The following is a 23,539-nucleotide window of genomic DNA, read 5'->3' on the forward strand; positions in this document are numbered from 1 at the left end:
AATTTGATTCCAGAATGAATAATATGAAAATTTGTGTAACAATGAGGTACAAAATGTCGATTCTCAATTAATTGGTTGCCAGAATAGCACAAATCGGTTAATCAATCAAAAATTCTGATCCAGGGCAGCAAAACTCACGTTTAAAGTTGAATTTGGTTCAAGTTAGGTCGCCGTAATTCTGACATGGTGCTGGATTCAAACCGAATCCGGAATCAAGTCATAATCACACCAGCCTGATTCCGGACTTCGGATTGATTAACTGACTTGTGCTATTTGGGTCATCCCTGCACTGTATGTACGAAAAGGCAATTCAAAGTCGATGTCGTTACGTCGTAAGTTACTCAAAGTAAACCCTAAACTCTAGGAAATACAAAGCCATTAATACCAAACTAGAAGAACCAACAATCTCAAAGACATCACTTACAAACATCCCCTATTTCTCACCATAATCTGTACAAGAAAACAAATAAATTTTTTTATGTCTGTACACACATAAAATTGGAAAGGAAGGAGTAAGTGAGAGAATTGTAAGGAAATAAAATAAACAAAATTGAATCGAACGAAAAATATATTTCCTGCTCTCTTTCTGGTCGTCACGCAAAGAAGAGTCGAATAGTAAAGATGAAGCATTGAAGATGCTAACAGCAGTAAAGTAATAGCATCAACATCATTGTTCATCCCTTTGGAAAAGAATTTATTTCATTTATTATAATCCGAGGATCTTTGCCTATCTTCTTGGTCTTGCTGTTTCATCTCAAAAATTGCAAGTTGGTCCATCAAATAATCCAAATAAAAGAAGCATAAAAAGTTTCTCCCCATTTCTTGTTGATATCAACCAAACGACTCTGTTTTCTATCCCTTTATAAAAATTTTCTCATCATAGAAATGACATAAATGACACATTTTATATTATTGCTCATTTCTTATCATCCCTTCTTGTGAATGGAATTGAACTTCTGTTTGTCCTCATCCCTTTTTGTCTGCTGGATATATATCCTTTTTTGGAGCATTCATGCTACTTTTAAGTAATACTTAAGATCGATATGAGAAAAATAAATTATCGACATGACCCAAAATATATTTTTATAGAGGATAAAGGCATAAAATAAGTACTTAAAAATGCTCTAGTTTCCAGTTGAAATATGTACCTTCGAGTCGCGAAATATTGTGCAACTCAACGATAAGTAGGAGACTGAAAGATTTTGTGCATTATATAGTAAGCTAGATCGATCGACACATATGCCAAATGTTGTCGTCACAGGGCCAATATCACAACACATTTAGAGACCCGTTAAATTGCCTAAACTGCTAGAGGCGTCAGAACGGCACTACATTGACCAGTGATTCTCAAAATATGTTACAAGATGGACTATGAACTGTTCCCGAGGGGACAACTTGATATAAAGTCATTAGTCATAAGTATAGTTATTAACTAGACCAGTCCAAGGTTTAAATACAGAGTTAAACGCGTACAGTACAATGTAATCGTTCAGTTGATCGACGGCAAGAAGTAAGGGAGCCCTAACGCCACATGATTAGTGATTTCGGTCCATTTGAATGACGAAATATTAGCAGCATTGTGCTGTTTGGATAAACTCATTAGGTAACTAAGACATGATCTGTACCCAAATTAAGCTAGAATTTAGCTATGAATTCTCATCTAATCCCCAAAAGAACAATTTCCCCAAATTCTATCATTAACAACCAGAATGCGTCACATACCCTTTATCCTCACATAACTATCCCTAAAATCCATTTTATTGTTGTCATAAATATAAAGCGAATTGGTCATCGTGAAGCACACAACACAGGGTTGACACACTTTTATCATTGTTAACTGCTTTCATTCTCTCATCAGTTGTTATGTCTTCTTATTTCCCATAGCTCCCCTCAAAAAAAAGACACAACTTTTTTTCCTTGCCTCATCTTATTCTCCCCCAATCTTCATTGCTTTGAAAGCACATTTGTTGAAGTGAGGTCGAATAAGCAGTAAGATAGATTGAAAAGAAATGAAAAAAACTGCGAAAAATGAAGGAAAGAAAGAAAAATTTTTTCTTGGTTCCTTTCATGCTGATACAATTTTTTTTTACGATACATTGTTGTCGTTTCCATACGATATGGAATATGTGAGCAATAAAATAAAACAAGCATGAAAATTCAAGCTGCATGCGACTTTATTTTCCCCTAGCATGCTATTCGTATGTGTCTACTCGTTATCCTCGTCTCTCTTCCGACTCTTCGGAGCGCATTTAACGCATGAGACACATGATGACAACGACTGAGAATATTGGAACAAAAAGCTTAATCCTTTTTCATTTTTGAGGCTGAGTCTGTTTTCTTTTTGGAATATCTAATTTAAATATATATTTCGCAGTATCTTGATGGAACCAAAAATGAGAACTTTTATTTTAGTGCTTGGAAAGCTTACATTTATATAATGTTATAGTTAAACCCGAGCCGCGAGAGAGGACAGAGTTCGGTAAGAGCGAGTCGAGTTCGGTAAGAGCGAGTCGAGTTCGGTAAGAGCGAGTTCTCGAAGGATAGAGCCGGCTTTAGACGTTCTCTCAACGCGACAATGGACCCACGTGCGTCCCAACCACGGAAGTAAGTAAGTAAGGAACCCTTATAGCATTGTGAGGAAAAACGCATTGCTCGCTGTTAAAAGGGTCAAATTCAGCACTAACGATGCCGTCAAGGCAACTTAGCGTCTTACTGTTACGACAACCTAGCAAATCTAGCGACCTAGTGCCAGGTGGCCTAGCAAAAGACCTTATACTGTTCGGGTAAACATGCTGCTGTCGAGCTTTTTTCAATTCATTTAATATTCAAGCAGAAGTTAAATAGAATCCATTTACAGCGTCTATGCATATATACAGAATTATTGTGTATGTGTAAACGTGTAAAAGTGCCTGATTATACGATTTAGCATGCTAAAAATGAATTAAATTAAGTTTAAATTTTTTCTTCCCCCTTTTCATATCATGATGTTTTGATATAAAGTCCAATGGCGTCTAGTTGTTTATAAGCATCAATTAACATAAAACAGAAATTAGATTGCAAAAAAAAAAATCTTTGCGGCTTATTTGAGCTAGTCATTTCATTGGCTCAATAATTCTCATTCAAATCTCTAATAGATTTACTACTTTGCATTAAAATGGAAAACAGCTTTATCTCTATGTTTTTAATAGCATAAGCATATAAATGCTATGTTATAACATAAATTTATGGCACACTCGCATGGCGAAAGAGAAAGAAACTTATTCAACATACTTAAATCTTTATATTTTTTGTTTTATGCGAATAAGCTGAACGAAGCAATTTTCATTTAATAGAGTTGACTAAGCTATTAAGGAACAGGATCAATGAGGATATAAGCGCATATTTTAATTAGAATTAATGAATTTTTAATTAATCTCAAAAGATCCGGAAACTTTTAATTAACCTCAAAAGATCCAGAAACTTTTATTTAACCTCAAAATTACTAGGAATTTTTAATCAACATCCAGGAGCTTCCGAATATTCTTTACTAATCTAATGGAATGTAGCTGCTGATATAGACAGGATTGCATTTGGTTTTTGGAATTGAAATTAAGGTTCACAATTGATCTGAATGATCAGCAAAGTAAATATCCTAAAGTTGGATTAGAGAAGACAAAGCTGATCAAATGCCAAGTCTATGGCTTCTCATGGTATCCCTTGATATTGCCAGATACACCACTAACGACCGAGCTATATGTTAGGATTAGAACGTTAAAGGATAGATTAAAAGCCTATCCAAAGCACCTCGTCTGAAGGTTGGCAGCCCCACAAAGTATGTAAATAAGCAAGTCCACGATAGTCATCGTCCTACTAACGACCATTCACCATTTGACCTTCACCCCATTTAATTGACAATCGTCCATTACCAACAGATTTCTCCTGACACCTACTTCCATTCAACTTCACCATCATTACCTGGCAAATTTCTAGCTAAGTATCATTATTGCACCTTAAATAACAAACAAAAGTGATATAATTTGCTAGTCATAATTTATGTCACTCATTTATATTTGTTGAGTCATATAGAACAATTCATGGCAAGCACAATTTGCACACACAAAAAATTGGATAAAAAATGAATCAAGGGTGAAACGCTTTTGAGTGCGGTTTTTCAAGTGTGTAATCAACATAAATTATATGCACTTTTTTATACCATAATATCGTTTTTCTTTTATTCATTATTTCTACATGCATATTGCCATTATTTTGTGGCATATGCATGGAATACTTGAAGAGAACATAAAGTGTATATGTGCTGCACATATGGCATTATTGCTAGGTAATAAGATTTATGATATTAGTGATTAAAAAAGTTCCTTTTTATAACCCTTAGAGCATTTTGCACATGTTTATCTTAAATTACTCATTCTGTTTTTAATTCACTTTTTTATTTTCATATTGCGTTTTGAGTTTTTTATGAATATTCAAATGCAGGATGGGGATGCTTACATAAATGACGTCTTTCAGAGAATTCTAAATGTCAAATTGTTTGAAAATTCAAAGCAAAATGAATTTCTTTCCTAAAATGCGTCAATCTTCAGAAGTTCAAAATTTGAACTTTAATTTGAATTTTGAACTTCCGTTACTTTTTGAATCTTAAATTTCCGTTAGTTTTATCTTATTTAAAACCCTCATTTATGAGCAACTCTATAACTTAATTTTATTGGAAATAGAAAAAGAATCTCATATAATTTAATAGAATTCAAATACCTTTAATAATAATAATCCTTTATGCTTCATCATCATCACAACGTGCATAAAATTTTACAACCTTTTTCCACTCTGTACATGAAATTTTTCCATCAAACGAGAAGCAATATGTTGAAAAGTCTTTTATGAAAAAAAAGCAAGATAAAACATCTAATTACGTTTTTTTTTCGGAAAACACCTTAAAGGCAACAACTTCTTAGGATTGATGACCTTGACAAAGCTTTCTTGATATCGTTGTTTATGAAACATTTTCTCGGAGAATTTATGGATGATGAACATGAAGTTTTGAGATGGGTGGTTTTGAAATGAGGAATTTATGTTTTTAACGGTTATTTGTAATTTAAAAAATTAACGGTTTCGAAAATTTTGAATTTTTCAATGCTTCAAAAAGCTTTAAAATCTCAATATTTTGAAAATTTTACAAATTTTTAAAGAGTTTTACAACTTTTCATGACTTAAAACCCACACCAACCTTTAATTTAAACATTATTCATCCATTCCGCATCAAATTTTGTTGTAAAATTCTTCGTCTTTCGCCTAAATATATTTCCATATCGAATTTTCAAAACAGTGTTTATTTATAAAATATTTACCAATCACAGACGAGGATGTTTACCATCATAAACATCCATTAAAAAATTTCAATTAATCTGGGTGAAAAATAAAATTTTAAAAATCATTTTTGAAGGCTTCTTTGTTCTAAAAATGATGATAAAATGAAAGAATCAACAATGTTTAAATGGAAAATAAAGGAATTGCAAAACTGCTGACATGATTTTTCATTAAGGATTCATCATAAATCATATTTCCATAATTCGCTTTTTTTTCTTCCTTATTTTTATAAAAATTAATTTTGTTTACATGAAATCTAATTTTTTTTGTGGGATGGAATGAAGCATAGACAGAGCAGTCACTCCTCATTGTAAAAAGTTCCTTTTTTTTCTTTCCTCCAGAACATTTTACTTAACGTCTTTTGAATGCTTATTTTCCCCTCATTTTAATGCTTTTTTTCCTTACATTTATTGTGACCTACATACAATAAGAAGTATGAATATAAAGCAGCATGTAACTTTATAAAAATTCTATACACGAATACAATGTATATATCATCAAAATATATATACACAGAAGTGAATGTATCTGTACTGTACTTTTTGTTATGCTTTTTTAGAACAAAAACAAGGTACGAAGAAAAAGTGAGCAGAAGCAAAGGAAACATTGAACTGAAGTCATGTAAGGGAGGGTCAAGGAGATATACATTGAAGTTGAATTAATACAGTTCTAATTTAATCTAATGTAAAAGATTTTCTTTGAGCGTTAATTACTCTTACTACTCGTACTTTATAGCAGATTTAAGGTAAAATAAGGATAAATCTAACCTAAATTGTGTTTCAGTTTGTTGAAAAAAGGTCAAATTTGATTTATTCAAAGCCAAAATATTTACAAATTCATACAAAACCATACAAATGATCAAGAAATTGTATGTTTTTTGCCTGGGACAGGTTCCTGTTTTGAAATTCTGGTTTCTAAGAAAACGTTAAAAATTCTTGAAATATCCAGAAACTTTCTCTAGTGAAGTATATCGATCACACAAAAAAATCCTCCCAAAATTCACTTTTGAAGGTAATAGTTCGAATCTCAGCAAAAGCAACATTTTTTTGATCAAACTTTCTTTGTGAATTTGCATTTCAAATTGATTTATTGTTTTAATTATTGAATCACTGCCAAAAGTGCGCTTTGATGACAATGCTAACTAAACGCGACGTCACGTTATTCTATCTAATTTATTTTTCTTTCTAATACATTTTTTCTGTCTATCCTTTTACTCATATCATTCAACAGACTGTAATACTAATATAGTTAATGTTATGAGGAAATGACATGCTAGGTTAAATATTTAATATGTTAAATGCTTTATACTCATATACGTAGATATGCATTAATGAAGGAAAGCAAGAAGGGACTTTTCTATTATAATTGGCTTTTATTGTTTTATATCAGAATTTTCCATTGTTGTAAAAGAAATAAAGCTTTTTTTTTATTCCACTGCTTGCTATGAAATCAACAAGAAATGCAAAGCTCTACACATCGAGTCAGAAATATGTGCACGAAAAGAAAGGAAGGAAAAAGAAGAGATTTTTTTTCACATTCGTTTCAGTTCAGATTCAAGTATGTTTTTTGCCAAAGCTTTGTCTCATCAATGTCTGGTAGTGTGGCCGAGAGGTCTAAGGCGCTGGTTTTAGGCACCAGTCTCTTTTGAGGCGTGGGTTCGAATCCCACCACTATCAATTTCTTTTTTGCACTTTTTTCAATTTTTTTTTGTCATTCGACTGCTCATACCTTAATTAATTCCGTTTTATGGAAATTTTCTCTTCCCCTGCTGCTTAATTTATGGCATTTCATTTTCAACATTAAAATTTCCTTACAACACACAATAGAATACAAAAACATATTATTAGTAACAGGAAAAACTTGTAAATGGATTAATTCATTTTCATAGTAAATCCGTGATATGGAAGGAAAAAAAGAAAATAAAAATTGTAATTCCAATAATAATAATTTCAATCAACAGGTTCCTATAGTTGTGGCAAAGTGTGTGTAATAGAACAGAAAGGAAAGAATGAGAAAAGCTTTTTTCTTTTTTTTTCGTCGGTGAGGGGAGGAAGTATGGAAAAAATAATCGACTTCTTTCTATTCCTTCCTTTGATTTGGGGTGGCTATCGATATTTTTTGAGGATGAAGTTTGGATGCTGATGTTCATAAGGTTGGGTTTGACATTTTAGGAAGAATCGAGAGTCAAATTTCTTAATGGACATAGAGTTTTAAGACGGAAATTTTAGGATTTAAAACTGACTACCCTGAAAGAATGTCAACTCAACATTCAGACAGACAATATGTACAGACTAGGTAACAGATTCAGCAACAGAGCCAGATGGAAAGCCGTTTGTTGTATCCTAAGCTTCACACAACAACACGGTTAGATTAAGTAAGTAATTATCCTAAACAGAATCCTGCTTTCGAGACATGCTTAACATTTCAATAGTCGGCTACCCATCGCTTCTTGAATATGCCACTACCCACTTCAACCTCTTAATCTAACTACATCATGAATGTTCAATGAATGTATTAATGGACAACTGTGTGCCGCGTGCACTTTAGTGAATCACTAAAATTATTTCGAAGATGACAAAAGAAAGATTGTAGTAAATGTAGGCGTAGCGTCCAAAAATTTAAAATTTTTACAGTAAGTGTGCCTTATTGAAAATCAAGTAAATATTACCCTCAACTTCCAATTTCAAATTCATTAAATCTGGCTTAGTCTGTTCCATTTTCCACTCGATCCAAGTCAATTTCCCATACAATTTAAGTCAATCCTAATCAATCTCACCTGAAAATCCCTCAAATAGCCACCCCACTCAATCATAATACATGTAGTATAGATGAGAATAAGAAGAATATGGCACAAAAAAAAAGTTTATGAGATTCACCGTAGAAAGAGCAAAAGCAAGTAAGTAAGTAATAGGAAAACAAGCGGATGGAACGGAGAGGAGAGAAAAAGTAAATAAAATTCTGTGGGTTTATTGTTGAGGGTGTAAATTAGGAAGATGATGATATTATACGAAAAAAAAGGGGTGGAATGAGATGTTTTGCTCCAAAAAATATCCAAGATACATTCCGTTGCTGTATCTAGCTGAGATATCCATTTGTATCTCTTGTTTTTTCGTCACTATGTTGTCTTTAATTTAATCCCCAACTCATTTGCCATGTTTTCATCGCACTAAATAGTCTCATTTAAACAACAAAATAAGCATAAGATATGAAATTACAATTTTTTTAAAGACACTTGGCTCACATTCTTATTTTTACTCCAGATATTGTTGGTTCATGCTCATTTCTTTATGTATATATTTTTTAATTTCGAAAGCTCTGGATGTTACATTCATTAATAATTTACAGTTTTTGGTGTATGAAGGAAAAGTAAAACGAAGGAGGCGAAATCTTCAAAAAAATTCATTTTTTTTCTTATGTTTTGTCGTAAATTTTTGATGACATATTTTATCCACGGAACGGAAGGAATGAGAGCTTTTACATTTTTCTCGAAATATCAGATGTTAAACTTACCAATAACATGAAACATAACTACAATCAGGCTGCTTAAATAGGATGAAATTGTCATTATTTGTTGTTGTAGTTGATGTCATTTTTTCCTCTGTATTCCTTAATTTATCCTAGTTCTCAATTAAATTGGTGAAAATCCTCGATTTTAAAATTTTTTATATCCTTTTGTGGCGTTTTTTGCTAGTGGGGAATTTTTATTTAATTTTTTTTAACTTTTTTGGAACACTAAAAAATTGATTAAATTTCCTAACTACTTTCTTTCACTTTTTATGCTTAATAGAAATTAAAAATATTTTTCTCGGCTCTTTTTCACTTTTTAAATTGAATGAAAATTATCATTTTTTAACTTTATGCATTATTTTTCATAATTTTACATAATTAATCTAGTTAGTTTTGCACTTATCTTTATGCTTTCTATTACTACTTTTGCGCTAAGTATCACACAACAAAAAAACTATTCAAAATTATAACTTTTTTCTATTCTGTCCTTTTTTGCACAACTTTTACAAAAGCTAACTGCGGAGAGACTGAATTTAAAATAAATAATATTTTCCAACACAATGTAGGTTAGCTGATTTTTGCGTAACAATTTTCTTTTTCATAGAAAACCACGTTTTATGCTTAACAACATAAATTTTTTTGAAATTTTCGAGGTTTTTTGGTTCAAATTTTCCGTTACAGAAATGAGTTGGATTGTGACGGCTTGTGACTTTGTTAGTATGATTATCAATGCTTAAACTGTGTATCTTTCATGAAAATTCAAAATTTCCACATGTTTTATTCAGTCTTCAACCATTTTTTCAAATTCAAATATCTCATCCTTCCTATAAAAAGTTTCAAATTTTTATAGCATAACGGTCATTTATGAGAATTCACGTTTTAATCGCAAGAATGAAACAAATTTGGCTAGTTTTTGTCTAATATCTCACATTTTAATAGCACATCTTGAGAAATCTTTACAATTATGCATGTTTTACATAAATATGACTTTAAAATATGCTTTAAATTACATTTAAGATTAATAATTTAATTTAATTGTTGACTGCTATCATAATTTTCCTTAGTTTTTTTTCCCATAAAACTTAATCGTCAATTTATCATAGTTTTATCTCTTATAATATTAATTTAGGTAAATATGAATGTGTGTGTGTTTGAGAATAATACTGGAGAAAAAATGTTTTTTATTCGTTGGACATTTAATTGAGTGAAACTTTAAAGTTTTCCATTATGATGATGGACAAGCATCAACAGACAGCACTCAGAAAGTTCATTTTAAGTTCTTCCTGCTTCATTAGCGTCTGCCTAAACCGAGACGGCTGTAAACTGGATCATAAAAATTTGAATTGCGATGGGATTCTGTAAATATTTTATAACATTTAGAATTGTAAGCACTTACATATTCTTTTTCATACATCAAATATTTTTTTTTTGACCACCCATAAATTACGTTCATAATTATATATATTTTTGATATGAAGACACATAAGAAGAAGTATTTTGTGATAGTTTTGTGTGATATGCATGTTTAAGATCTATCTTTCCTATGGACAAGATTCGTAATTAATGGATGGCTATGGAGATTCGCACCTGGTTGATAGGAAAGCAGCTTCCTTATGCTTTTTGATGGAGCATATGAACGAACCTGTGTGGGAGATTGAGAATTGTAAATTTTATTTTGTAACGGAATTTGAATTTAAACAGATTAAGAATATTAATTCAAAACTTTCGTTAAAAACTAAGAAAAATTATAGCAACTTTTAACGAGCTTCAGAATTTGAAAGTGATCAAAACTATGAATTTGAATTTCAAAAGTTCGTTAAAACTTGAAAAATATTATAGCAACTTTTAACGAACTTGACAAAACTGAAAAATTTAAATTTTCAAAAATCCGTTTAAAAATAAAAATATTATAGCAAATTAGAAAAAGAACTGAAATTTTAAACATCATAAATCCGTTAAAAAGTCAAAAAAATAGAAACTTACAGAATTGATAAAAGCAGCAGATGATGAGTAAGGATCAGTACGTGGACGATATTCCGATTCACCAAGTAATCTCATTTGATTCGGTAACAAGTTTCTTGATTCCATCGTGTGAATATTTGATGCCAAATTATCAAAGAATCCATTTAGATTATTCAGTGCATCTATTTAAAGGATGATTAAAATGTCAATGAATGCTGAGTGGATTCAATATGAATTATATAAAAGTAATAAATGTTGTTCAATGATAAAAAAAAAATTATTGATAGTCATCGCATAAAATCAATCATGATGTAATAGAAAAAAACTAATAAATTTTCAATCAAATCAGCGCATCGTGGAAAGTCAAACGATTGGCATTTTTAATTAAACCCTTATTCGCGGTGATACATCTATTCACGTATGTTCCATTAATCACTCACCAACTGATAGAACTGGTGCAAATTTGTATTTATCTTCAGCATCTTCAATAGGCTTATTATTTGATCGTCTCATCTTCGACCTCAATGCACTAAGAATATTTCTTTTATCATTGTAATAAATTTCCGGAGTTCGCTTCGTCATTTCACTGCTTTTTATATCATCTATGTAATCTCCATAATAATCATGTGATTGTATTCCATCATTAATTATATTTCCGTTGACATCATTGCTATCATAATCGTCGATTGACTTTGACATCGCAAATGATGCTGTTAAAAGATAAATAAGGAAAGATTTTAAGTTGTGGTAAATTTTTAATGCTTTCATTCTCTTTTTTACGCAATGCCATGCCATGCCATGTGTATGATGTTCTATATCCAAAAACAAAAAAATTAATTTAATTACTTCTCGATGCTTAAAATGTCGTATGTGATTCATGGCTCGTAGTAACAATGTTGACTGTTTTTTTATATATCCATGGATTGATTCTTGTGCATTTATCGATTGTATAGCCAAGTTAATTAATTTAATTTAAAAGTTTTTGGATTTAAAACAGAAAACAAAGGAAATTTGCTGGAAATTTGTTAATATGATCAGTAAATAGCCTTAATGGTCATGTTGAACAGATTTTCAGGCGACTGATTTACTGAAAATGACTATAACTTCCATTGACGTAAGCGTTGCCTAAGAAGTTTACAGAACAGTTTGATATTTTGATCATAAAAATTTGGCCAACATCCAGATGGCTGGATTTCTTGAAATTTCTCTCATCTGTTAGCTATTTTACTGGCTAAGCTTTTTACTGTTGCATTTATTGGATATGTTGAATTAAAAACAAGTGGGTATTTCAATCTAACTTGGAATTTAAAAGCTTTAAAAGCAAACAGACGCAAATAATGTGGAAATTTTCAAATTTGTATTTCAAACTGTTATAGACTAGCAAATCAATTTACAATCTATAAATGAACTACCATAGATCAAGAACAAGATGGAGTAAACTCAAAAAATGGCGTTTCTAATAAATCTTGGAAGAAAATTGTTAAATTTTAGGAAAATTAAGCAAAAGATACAGAAAAGTCGTGAATTATCAGCAGAAATAGTGAAGCAGTGGATTGCATAAAAACCACAAAGGATTTCTACCTCATCAAATCAAATTTGGACATGAATTGAATCGATCTTTAGGAATTCGACATCAGAATTTATATTAGCAGTATAAATCCTTAAAATATAGTTAAATAGCATCAGAAACATCTTAAACACGCCTCAAATTCTCATCAACTTTAAAAAATCATGATACATGTTTTATTTTATGCAACTTTAAGCACCAAGAATATCTACTGATAGTTAACTTTATAAATATGGAAATTAAGATTGATTATCCTTCTTAGATTCTTAGAGACTCTTGCTTCCTCAAAACTTAAACTTTCAAAGTTAGTTCACATTATTTTATCAATCATAAATGAAGAACCGAACCCTAACCCAAAATAGCTTCCTATAATTTGATGGATCACATGTTGGCATTTGTGTATGTCAAAAAGAAAAGTTTTTAAAGGACATGATACTCACTTGTAATGAGTAGAAAAATAATTCCAATGGTATTGTTGTCCATCTCATCGGCAAGCACACAAAAATTAAAGTTCACAATGCAGTATCAAGCACCAAAATCCCAAAAAAATGAGGTAGGAAGTGTCTAATGAATTTATGAATCCTTTGATGCACGTTTAAGAAAATATTATACACTAAAAATTTGTTACAGTCCCAATAATGGGCACAGAACCACAAGACTCGTCGTATCCTTAAAATTCACTCTTTACTGTTCGATAGAACAATCGACTATGATGCCTGTTGAGTCTCAAACACCGATTTTTATATAGAAAAAAATATAAACGTTGACATTGTTGTAAGTCAAGCAGATGCTGCGTAATGAGTATGAAAAATGAAACGAATTTCAAGTCTTGTTATAAACTTTTCTTTTAATCACGTAGATCTCTTCCAGCTTTTGGACACTTTTAACGATTAATTTTTCATCATTTCATTAATTAACCATTTCTGTTTTCGGTAAGTTTCTTTGGATTATCATCGATAAGTATTTGGATGAAAATAGAGGAGGCAGTTGCAGTCACATTTACACTTACACACACACGCGTTGTGAAATTAGTTTATGGTTGGTATTGTGAGTGGGTGATTAAGGCGCATATGGGAGGAATTATTAGACATAATGCAATGATAGCTTAATTAATTGCATGGGGTGATTCATGGTTTATGGTTCTGTGAAGGTCTAGATAGCGTGGGGAAAGGCTGAGAGTAATTTATAATCAAAAAGGATTTAATTTGAGTTTGAAAACCTTACAAATGTTTTGATTGAAATTTGTATGGTTTTCCAATTTAAAATATCAATTTTTGTTCATTTCAGTTTCAAAACCTTACAAATGTTTTTTAATCATTCGAATTTGTATGGTTTCAATTTTAAATAATCGTTATTTATTAAGAAACTTCACAAATGTCCTTTAATTGTTTGAATTTGTATGGTTTTAAAATTTTAAAATTTGCATTTAACGGTTATTAGAATTTCAATTCAATTATCCTGTCCAAAGACATCAAGCCATCCAGAACGTCTCCAAATTCACTTCATTCTGTAAAATACTCGCCAAGATAACAAACGTCATCCAACAATAATATGAAAATAGAAACAAAAACTACAAAATAAATACACATTAAATTATCTTTTATTTATTACATTTCTATTTTTTAATAGAATTAGATTATAACTGCTTGATTCATGGCTTAAACATAATTTTAGCATATATTTAAAAGGTTATTGAATCGCTAAATGCTTATTCATTAAATATAAATGGTGCAGCATTTATCGGATTTACATTTTCAAATATCCTCTTCTGTTTCACATTCCATTATGTTCTTACAGAGACTTCTCAAGATATACGGAAGGACAAAAAAAAAAATCAATCAACTTTTATGTCTACAGTTTTTTAAGCGTTATTAGATTTTAAGGATTTTATTAAAAGATCGTGTTTTTTATCATTTTTTCTTTCTTTAATCTTTTTTTTTTACTTAATTCAATTACTTTAGTATGTAAACGTACATTCTTAATGCATATAATCAAATGTCAAAGTTACAATCAATTATTAATCACTATTATTGTATTTACTAAGGAAATATTCCCCAACAGGCAATAAATGCACAAAAACATAAATGCCATGTCTTCATGCTTATTGCCTGCTAGGCCTTTTTTAGTATAATATTGTAAAAAAGTTTTCATAAAAATATTAAAAATTAAAATTGTACAATGAGATTGGTGATGCTTATAGATTAAGTTCTTATAGATTTACTTAGAATCTGCCTGTCCAGTGAGTATTCTTACAGTAAACAAGCAATTTGAGACACTTTAAGTTGGGATTAAAATTTAAATCCGAAGATTAAAAATAAATCTAGGATTAGCCATTGAATTTAACTTAAATTCAGGCATAAAAGCTAATTAGAATTGTAAATGCAAATAAAATTTGGAAATTCAGATTTTTTGTTGAAAATTATTGTCGTTGGATAGTTATTTAATACTTCCAATATTGTTTGTTAGATCCCAAATTGGTCATTTACTCAGAATTTTTCACTCAGTTTACAAATAATTAATTCATTGTTCCATCTCATATTCAAGTCCAGGTATTGCAGGTTCGCTAATACTATTAGAGGATATGATTGGCGGTGGAGGAGCTTGAAGTGCATCTTCAGGAACTAAAGCCAATAAATCTGCATCCGACATAGATGCAAGTCTGCTTGGCTGTTCAGGAACTGCAGTCATATTATTCATTGGCATTTCCTGTCTAAATAAGTTAATACGTTCGTCAATATCCATCATTGAATTCACTATCGGTGCTTGTTGCTGCATAACATTTGGATAGCTTGATGATGGACGATATTCATGCATTCCACCTTTTGCTGCTCCTGATATCGGCACATACTCCTCGTCTTCGTCATCCTCATCAATTTCCATAGGTTTTGGCTCACTTGCCTTAATTGTTGATAAAATTTCTGATAAATTATGCGGCACTCTAATTTTCTCGAAAATCTTTGTTGCCTGCTCTTCATTCAGTTCCAGTGCTTTTTGTTGTGCTAATGTCTGAATTTCCATTTGTCGTCTTTCAATTTCTCGATTTAATTGCTCCATTTGTGACTCTAAGTCATCACTTGTATTTAATTTCCCTCCTGATCCTGAATGATGTCCATGATGTTTTGCTGCTGGCTTATGTTGAGAATATACTTGTGGTGGAGTTAAGGAATCCTCATCAAGTGGTTCGTACGGCTCGTCGTCATCTCGTGAAGAATGAGCTGCTTTAAAGAAGACATAAGTTAATTTAATTAAATATAAATAAATTCCAATATCTTACATGTTTTAGGAGATGACTTCATGTGACCGGATTCAACTTCTGGAAGTCCCATTGTTAATTTACTACTGCTGCAATGTGAATGCTGCTTGTGTTTTGTAGGAAGAATTTTAATTGGAACATTGTGTTCTACTGGTTTGGGTGTTTTTGCAGACTTCTTTACTGTAGGTACTTTCTTCTGTACATTCTGGAAATAAGAGAATAGAGAAAATTTATTTAACGTATTTTTAAAATTTGAAAAATAACGGTTTTCAAAAATTCAAATTTTTATAGCAAAAATAACCGTTAAAATTCAAATCATAAATAACCGTTAACTTACCCTAGCTTCTGGAGTTAATTTAAGTATGACCCCAAGTAAAAGATCCGGTTTATGTTCATCTCCCTCAATGAATCCAGGCCCAACAATGGGCAATAATACAGGCGGTAATGGACGAATAGCTTCGACAGTAATCAAATAGAAATCCTTAATATTCGGTGCAGGTGACTTAATTACTCCATATCGTTGCCTTGAATGCAAATAACTGAATAATGAAAAGTATGCAGCTTCGTCTGTTGATGAGAATCTAATTACAGCCAGTTCCTTTCCTGGAAGTTTCTTTACTTTTCCCAAATAATCCCATACAGTCTTAGGTTCAATCCTCCCAACAATTTCCATTTGTGGAGCAAATAGCTTAATTATATCATCAACATTTCCTGACACGACACTGGCAGTGACATCGAATTTTGCAACATCTGCCATATACATATTTCCACTGTATATTTCAATCTCAAGTTGATGCTCATTTACTGGTTCCAATGAAACTGGCAGTATGTCATTATTTAAGGATGATGACGTCACTTCCGATTTTATTTCATCTGTAATTGCCGTCTTATCATCCTCAGTTTTAAGCTTTGTATCAAGATGAACGCCCATTGAATCAAGAATTTTACCAACAATATCCACATCCTTTTGTTCTGGCTTAATTTCAGGAATTAATTTTATATTCTCTTTAGGCTCTTCCTTTTCCTTTTTGACAACAACAGCTTCCTTTGTATCCTTATTATGAGTATGATGATGCTTTTTGGAATCTTTTTGTGTCTCACGATCCTTTGACTTTGAATTTGTTTTTTCACGTTCCTTCTCCTTCTCATTGCTCCTGCTTTTGTCTCTGTGATGATGATGATGATGATCCTCGGATCGTTTTTTGTTGTGATCTCTTTCAAGTGACTTTTCTCGACTCTTGTCACGTGAATGATGTTCATGTTCATGCGATTTGTCCCTACTATGATGATGACTGCTATGATGATGTTTTGGAGATCTACTTCGATGTCTATGCTCATTTTTCTTATGTTTTGATGATGATTTATGGTGATGATGATGATGATCACGTCCTCGGGACTTGCTGCGACTTCTTGAATGTGAATCATTATGATGTGATTCTGATTTACGTCCAGTTGATGACGAGATTGATGGTGATGACAATGGAGAACTTACTGAATGATTTCCACTGACATTTAATGAAATTGATCGACTTAAATCATATTTATGATGTGGATCTTCAATACTTAATACAGTTTTATCAATTGCTGACTCAATGTCTTCTTCCGGAAGTGAAATATCAGCAGATGCATTTTTCGTCTCTAAAATCTCTTCTCCTTTATGTGTCTTAATGACCATTTTTGTCTGTGCCAATGCATCAAGTTCAGCTTTTGTAATAATCTCCAATTGATGCTTATTCTCTTCCTCACGCCATTTTGACAATTCTTTACTTGCCAATTCCGATGACGGAAGTTCAACAAGTTGTTTTGGTGTCAATTTTTTCATGCATATTCTTTCAATCAATGTCTTGTTCTTTGTATCACTCAAATTGAATTTAAGAGAACGGAATTTAACTTTATACTTGTCACGAGTATCTTTATTGAAGAAACGAAACATTTCATGCTCAATTGATGTTGCAAATTTCTCAATTTCCTCATCTTTCATCTTAGGAACTGACGAGTCTTCAATATCCTTCATTCTTTGTATTAATGTCGATTTTAAATTTGTTCTGACATTTTGTCTCTCATACTCAATCTTTAATTTACTGTTTGACGGCGTACTTTGAGCTTGTGGCTTCTCATCCGATATTTGTCGTTTAATTTTCTTCGTTTCCGGTTGTACTTTTGGTGATGAAACACTTTTGCTGGATGTTGACGATGAAACACTTGATTGTTTTGTTAGCGGTGGACGTGCTGGTGTAGTTTTATTTGCATTATTATTTGAGTTTGAACGATTTATTGCAGGACTTTGAACAGACATAGATTTCTTTACAACTGGAGGTGGAACGACTTCCTTAGCGCCTGTATTAATTTTAACTGGATTTGAAAATAATTCATCTGCTGGAATAACAGGCGGTGGATGATGATGATGGTGTTTTGTTGCTGCATGCGGAGTAGTTGGTGGATGAGAGGAAGTTGATGTAATTGCTTCTTTTGGAGATGAAACAGTCGGAGTTGTCGGTTGTTGTGCATTTTTTGATACTTTTGACAATAATTGATTTGCTTGATGTGATCCAGGCTTAACAGGTTCACAATTAGGATTCTGACTAAGCCATTGTCCTAGATTTGTGAAATGCGGCCATAACTTTGATGACAATAATTTTCCACTGACTCGATCGTAAACAATGACCTAAAAAAAGTAAACAGAAAAAATAACGAATTTTAGTAATTTGAATAAACTGGAATGAAATGAAATGCAGGATTACTGAACGTTTTTGACATGTTTATCCATGTCAATCATGTATATTATATCCAACAACAACATAAAATTTATATTAACATAACCAAAAAAGTTCATAAATAAATTAATAAATATATTTTTATAAAGCTATTGTCTTGATCTTACATTTCCACTTTGATCTTTAAGGACATTTCCTCGTTTTCCATCACCAGCATTTGGTTTAGTTGATGTCGGTGTTGTGGGCGTTTTAGGCTGTGTATTATCATCCAAATGTTTTGTTGCATGATTTCTAATGCAGTCCTCGCTGCAATAAATTGAATCTGTTCGTGCTGGCTGTTTATGACATACAGCACACATAAGTGAATCATTGTCTTTCGGTATGTCTTCATCGGTTAACTCTTTCGAATGTTTACTGAAAAACTTCGTAAGCTTCTGTTGATTTAATGTCTTTTTATTTGGATCTTTTTTAAGAACAGCACCAGCATTACTTTTACAATTTGGACAGTGCCATTTAATTTTCTTCTTTTCCATATCCTTTCCCATTGCTTTTGTTACATTCACGCATGTACCGTGAAACCAGTCTTCACATTTATCGCAACATATCATAAATCGATTATTATGTGGCTGCTTACATATACACCATAAACGATCTGGATCATCTTCCGAGTTCCATGATGCATCTGAATTCATTTCATCCTCGTCGTCTGGATTTGCTTGTGCTGTACTTTGTCGTCGACTATTACGTCCACTTTCACTCTTATTAAGTGATGATCGACGACTTGAATTTCTCGAATCTGGATCTTTTGTTGACGGTGTTTTATTTTCAGTTTTAATGACTTTTCCAACTGGCGAAGTCGAATCACCTTGAGCACGTCGTTTTGCACCTCTTGTTGCTGGTGCTTCAATTGGTGGTAAAGTTATAACTCGTCCATTTCTAACAACTTTTATAGGATCTTTTCCTGGTGCTTGTTTATTTAGAATCTTTGGTAATGAAGACGATGTGGAAGCTGACAATGGTGATGTATTCATGTCTGAGAGTATTGTTTGTGAGACATTATGTGACAAAATACCTGACGATGATGATACAATATTTTGAGTTGGTTTAACATTAGTTGTTGCATCAAAATTCATTAAATCTCCTTGATTAAGAAGCTCATCGATAGCTTCATTTCCTAAAGCAGCTATTAATGCATCACCAATTTCCTCAATTCCTACATGTCCATCTGCAATATGTTCTAATGTCGATAAACTTTGATCAATTACTTCTGTCGGTGTATTTGTTTCCATCATTTGCATGATATTTGGAATGCTGTTTGTTGTTACGGTTGTTGTCGTTGTCGGTACTACTATTTGTGCCTTCTTGTTGTCTGTTTCTGGAAATGACTTTTCCAGATCTTTAACGATAGATTCTACAAACTCGATCTCTTGTGAACTTTTTGCTGGAGCTGCTGATTGTATTGATATTTGTCCTATAACGGAAGAAGCAGTAGAGGCTGTTGAATTATTCGATTTTGGAGTCGATGAGAGAGGAGGTGATTGTATCTCTTTTCTCAATGTGGCATTCTTATTTTGATGTGTTGGATTTGATATTTTTCTTACTGTTGATTGTTGAGTATTTTTCGAGGTTGATGGGCCCATACTTTTACCTGATACGCGTGGATTTTGACCTTTCTTGGACGATTTACCGTACTTCTTTTTAGGTTCGTCATCCATAGAACTCATATCACCGCCTCCTTCGAGAAAATCCTTAAATGTCATGCTCTTTTGCTTCTGTCGTCGATATTTACGCTTTTTCTTGCCTTTCTTTCCGAAACGATCATTTACACTAAAGTCCATATCATTATCGTCATCCGTTTCAGAGAAACTTTCTTCGGATTGCTCCTCTTCATCAGCTACTTCTTCGTCTTCCTCGTCACCAGAATTACTCGAATCCTCTTCATCTTTTACTGACGTTGATTGACGAGTTTTTGATTGTTTTGCTTCCTTTTTGCCTTTTGTTGTTTGTGACGGTTCTTTTGTTGCTGCTTTTGTTTTTAACTTTTTCGGTTCCTTAGATGTGGATTCTTTTGGTGATAATGTTAATGGTGTATAGCAATGATCATTTTGAACGATTTGTCTTCGGAAATTGTAATCAATTGGCATTAATGTTGATGGATTTTCAATTCCACCTAAATGAAGCACATCAGTAGCGAATTTTTTCGCTTGATCTGGAGCATAAAAGGTTTCCAGATTCAATGAAACATGAGGAATATTATTGATTCCACCAATCTTCTTGATTTGTTGTTCAACTTCATCTTCGCTTGCATTTGGATGCTCAGCTATGTATTGTTGTCGAAAAAAATCAATTTGATCAGCACGATCTTCCTCAATTTCATCAGAAATGCTTGGAGTTGGTGATGTTTCGCGGATTACAGTAACTCCAGTTTCGGGAGTTTCGCGACTAGCTAAAAATTAAAGAAAAGAAAAAAATTGTTTTACAAGTCACATACACACATATAAATAAATCGGCGGCAAAATGGCAACACTTACTTAATAAGTTCTGTAGCGCCAATGTATCAGTTTTAACATCCCCATTTTTATTAACAATAATGACCAAATTACTATTTATCGGTTCATCATTGTTAATTAGTTTAAAATTTGAATGTGACATTTTTGATGTTTTTTTTATGCTTGAAAAAAAATATGAACGCGCTGTTTTATCTTCTATCTCACTCTCCCTCTCTAATCGTTCAATAAATTTTTCATTTATAATTTTCACACCTTAATTTATATTTTTCCACGTTTTAAACTTGCTTACGTATCAATTCTGCCATTATATTAATCGTTTTAATAATTTTCGGCGAGTTATATCTCCTTTTTACTTGTTAAATTAATTATTTTACGAAAATTTGCCTTTGATTTTTTAATAAAATGAACTGAAATGAATTGAACTTTTTTCAACCGAATAGTTACTTCCCTTTATTAGCGAATATTTTGAAAAAATGTTCTAACGTTTCACAATTTGTCAGACTGTCACATGTTTTTGTTGATTTTATCAAATGCGCTTTAATCAAATGTTTACTCAGTTAATGTTTTTTAATTGAATTCATATCAGAAAAATAAATTTTCGCATAAAATTTTTAATGATAATAGCCGTAAATCAAAGTAATAATCATGCAATAATTATTTGCGCAGGAAGTTAAAGCTAAATGTGAAGCAATAATCATGGAGTTCTTAGGTTTTCGAGGTAAATAAGTCATTTTCTATTAATAACAAAAGTATTCATAAAAAATCGATTTATTTACTCTCTAATTACAGCAAATTCGACAATAAGTAATGATCTGTATGATATCTTCAAATCGGAAGATATTGAGATGGATGTATGCGAATTCGATACAATTAATCCCGATGACTTTTTGAATGAGAGTTTCCTGAATGAATTAAAGGTGTGTAGCATAAACAATAAAACTAGTTATACAAATGACATAGTGACATTTTTACAGACGGAAACAGAAGATACAAGAAAATCAATATCGTCTGAAAGCAGTTGCAGCTTTGAAAATATCTCAAATCCACAATTAACGCCTCCAATAAGTCCACAACCGATTGTAATAGATAATAATGTATATCAGAAGATTCAAATCATACCAATACAATCACTACAGCAAAATAAGTATAATATTCAGCCTATAGCACGACAAGAACGGAAAATAATGCCGATAATACCAAAACCTTCGAATGCATCGTCCTCTGACTCAGAAACAAATCAAAATTCCTTGATAAGCAGTAAGACAAACTCGCCGATTGACAAAGCGCTGATAAAACAGGCACGATTAATCAGAAACCGTGAAAGTGCTTTAATATCAAGAAAGAAGAAGAAAGATTATTTACAAAATTTAGAAATTGAGGTAAACAGCTTGCGCAAAGAGAATGACATGCTAAAAGAAGAAAATTCACTGCTAAAAGCGCGATTAAAGGGCTACAGCAATTTTACATGCCGTTGTGCAAGCACGATTACAAGTAAATTACCAAATAAGAATGCGAGTCTACTGTTGGCATTAATATTCATGATTGGATTTAATGTATTTCCACTTTTCGGAAATATATTCTTATCAACAAATAGTATTAAGAAAACTGTGGCACAGCCGACTGTCTTTAGTGCAAGGCATTTACTGTATGCTAATTATACGGCGACTACAAATTCAAGTGATAAAGTCGAGGGTGATGACAAGATTCCATTATATTTTAATCAAACTAATTTAATTCGCAAGGCAAACATTGAGAATATCCGATCATGGATTCCACAACCTGATTTATTCAACGTGACTGTTAATAATGATCAGTTTTTGGCCGATCCGTTTCAAGATAAATTGGCAAAAATGCACGAAAAATCGCATGACCAAATGCTTAAACATTCACGAATCAAGAAGAAACCGGCAATTAAGAAGAAAGTTTCGCAAGAAAGAAATAGGAATCTGGACAATATCCAATTTTACGACACAAGTTTCTTCAAGTTGCACGAATTTTTTGAGGAAATTAACAGAAAAGAAGATACATTCTACTTATTCTCATTCAAATCAGATCATTTGTTACTTCCGGCAATTGATTATCCAAAAAATTTCAGTCAAATAATCAAAATGAACTTAATCATGCCACGAAGCAATAATGGTAAGTAAACATTTGTTATGCTGACTACGGCATTAGCTAATTAAAAATTTATCGATTACAGAGTCATTAACGTCCGATAAAATCACAATGATGCAAATTGAAACAATAATATTAAACACGTCATTGATCGAAATAACTGAAAAATCGATTCCAGAGGAGATTAAAGCTCCGTACTCAAATTCAACACAAACTCCATTGTGCAATAATGAAAGTCAATCACGTGTAAATTTGGATAGTTTTGATGAATCCAAAAGGCAACCATTTAAAAGGGCAAAATTTGCACCATATTTTGGACCTTCTTTTGATCTCTCACCAACTGCATCCATTAAGTCTAGAAAATGAAATTTAACAGTGCTACTAATTATAATATTTAAGCTATTCTTTACACTAATTTATACACACATCTTTACTGCATATTTACAAATAATAATAAATAAGTTTTTAGCATTAGCCTAATTTAACACAATCTAAAGCTTGCAGTCTTTGTGAGTTTAATGTCAAATTTCAGCAAATAACAGTTGCTAGA

The 23,539-nt window shown here is 31.9% G+C and overlaps 4 protein-coding genes and 1 non-coding gene across 7 annotated transcripts in view; 2 read left to right on the plus strand and 3 right to left on the minus strand.

Annotated features, from left to right (window-relative positions):
• Window positions 1-9,415, minus strand: part of tun (N-terminal glutamine amidase tungus) — a 32,246-nt gene extending 22,831 nt beyond the window's left edge. The window contains exon 1 of the mRNA XM_070643197.1: window positions 8,872-9,415. Within this exon, the coding sequence (XP_070499298.1) occupies window positions 8,872-8,951 (80 nt within the window). The 5' untranslated portion in view covers window positions 8,952-9,415. The remainder of the gene's footprint in view (window positions 1-8,871) is intronic.
• Window positions 6,956-7,037, plus strand: TRNAL-UAG (transfer RNA leucine (anticodon UAG)). The gene has a single exon. It is a non-coding gene; the product is annotated as a tRNA-Leu (tRNA).
• A 458-nt stretch (window positions 9,416-9,873) lies between the features above and the next one.
• LOC139092834 (uncharacterized) lies at window positions 9,874-13,084 on the minus strand. Of its 2 annotated transcripts, none has more exons than XR_011544631.1 (5): window positions 12,838-13,084; window positions 11,271-11,540; window positions 10,852-11,012; window positions 10,265-10,510; window positions 9,874-10,191 (listed from the first exon to the last, which is right to left on the minus strand). XR_011544631.1 is itself a non-coding variant. In XM_070643380.1 (5 exons), the coding sequence occupies exons 1-5, from the start codon at window positions 12,878-12,880 to the stop codon at window positions 10,160-10,162; spliced, it is 594 nt and encodes a 197-aa protein (XP_070499481.1). In that variant the 5' UTR covers window positions 12,881-13,084; the 3' UTR covers window positions 9,874-10,159. The 2 variants fall into 2 exon arrangements, 1 of the variants encoding a protein (XP_070499481.1); XM_070643380.1 differs by having other exon boundaries at window positions 9,874-10,224; window positions 10,456-10,510.
• An 895-nt stretch (window positions 13,085-13,979) lies between these two features.
• On the minus strand, window positions 13,980-21,264 carry pps (protein partner of snf). Of its 2 annotated transcripts, none has more exons than XM_070643094.1 (5): window positions 20,896-21,264; window positions 18,532-20,810; window positions 15,988-18,315; window positions 15,672-15,855; window positions 13,980-15,612 (listed from the first exon to the last, which is right to left on the minus strand). In XM_070643094.1, exons 1-5 carry the CDS (start codon window positions 21,014-21,016, stop codon window positions 14,918-14,920), a joined length of 5,607 nt encoding a protein of 1,868 aa, XP_070499195.1. In that variant the 5' UTR covers window positions 21,017-21,264; the 3' UTR covers window positions 13,980-14,917. The 2 variants fall into 2 exon arrangements, with proteins under 2 accessions (XP_070499195.1, XP_070499194.1); XM_070643093.1 differs by having other exon boundaries at window positions 13,980-15,615.
• A 168-nt stretch (window positions 21,265-21,432) lies between these two features.
• Atf6 (bZIP_ATF6 domain-containing protein ATf6) lies at window positions 21,433-23,485 on the plus strand. The gene is made up of 4 exons (XM_070643201.1): window positions 21,433-21,592; window positions 21,664-21,791; window positions 21,849-23,013; window positions 23,075-23,485. The coding sequence occupies exons 1-4, from the start codon at window positions 21,571-21,573 to the stop codon at window positions 23,353-23,355; spliced, it is 1,596 nt and encodes a 531-aa protein (XP_070499302.1). The 5' UTR covers window positions 21,433-21,570; the 3' UTR covers window positions 23,356-23,485.
• Window positions 23,486-23,539: the final 54 nt, after the last annotated feature.

Source organism: Chironomus tepperi, unplaced genomic scaffold (assembly GCF_022539635.2).
Source record: "Chironomus tepperi strain 1889 unplaced genomic scaffold, CSIRO-AGI_Ctep_v1 contig_309, whole genome shotgun sequence".
Taxonomy (NCBI): Eukaryota; Metazoa; Arthropoda; class Insecta; order Diptera; family Chironomidae; genus Chironomus; species Chironomus tepperi.

What these genes read in the sequence shown, in the direction of transcription:
- LOC139092834 (XM_070643380.1), bottom strand. Translation starts at nt 12,880, where the DNA reads ATGGACAACAATACCATTGGAATTATTTTTCTACTCATTACAA. An exon ending in TATTTTTCTACTCATTACAA is followed by an intron (nt 11,541 to 12,837) that starts GTGAGTATCATG and finishes ATCTTTTAACAG; the next exon opens with CATCATTTGCGATGTCAAAG. An exon ending in CTGCTGCTTTTATCAATTCT is followed by an intron (nt 10,511 to 10,851) that starts GTAAGTTTCTAT and finishes TCTCCCACACAG; the next exon opens with GTTCGTTCATATGCTCCATC.
- pps (XM_070643093.1), bottom strand. Translation starts at nt 21,016, where the DNA reads ATGTCACATTCAAATTTTAAACTAATTAACAATGATGAACCGATAAAT. An exon ending in GGCGCTACAGAACTTATTAA is followed by an intron (nt 20,811 to 20,895) that starts GTAAGTGTTGCC and finishes TTTAATTTTTAG; the next exon opens with CTAGTCGCGAAACTCCCGAA. An exon ending in GAAGTCATCTCCTAAAACAT is followed by an intron (nt 15,616 to 15,671) that starts GTAAGATATTGG and finishes TCTTCTTTAAAG; the next exon opens with CAGCTCATTCTTCACGAGAT.
- Atf6 (XM_070643201.1), top strand. Translation starts at nt 21,571, where the DNA reads ATGGAGTTCTTAGGTTTTCGAG. An exon ending in GGAGTTCTTAGGTTTTCGAG is followed by an intron (nt 21,593 to 21,663) that starts GTAAATAAGTCA and finishes CTCTAATTACAG; the next exon opens with CAAATTCGACAATAAGTAAT. An exon ending in GTTTCCTGAATGAATTAAAG is followed by an intron (nt 21,792 to 21,848) that starts GTGTGTAGCATA and finishes ACATTTTTACAG; the next exon opens with ACGGAAACAGAAGATACAAG.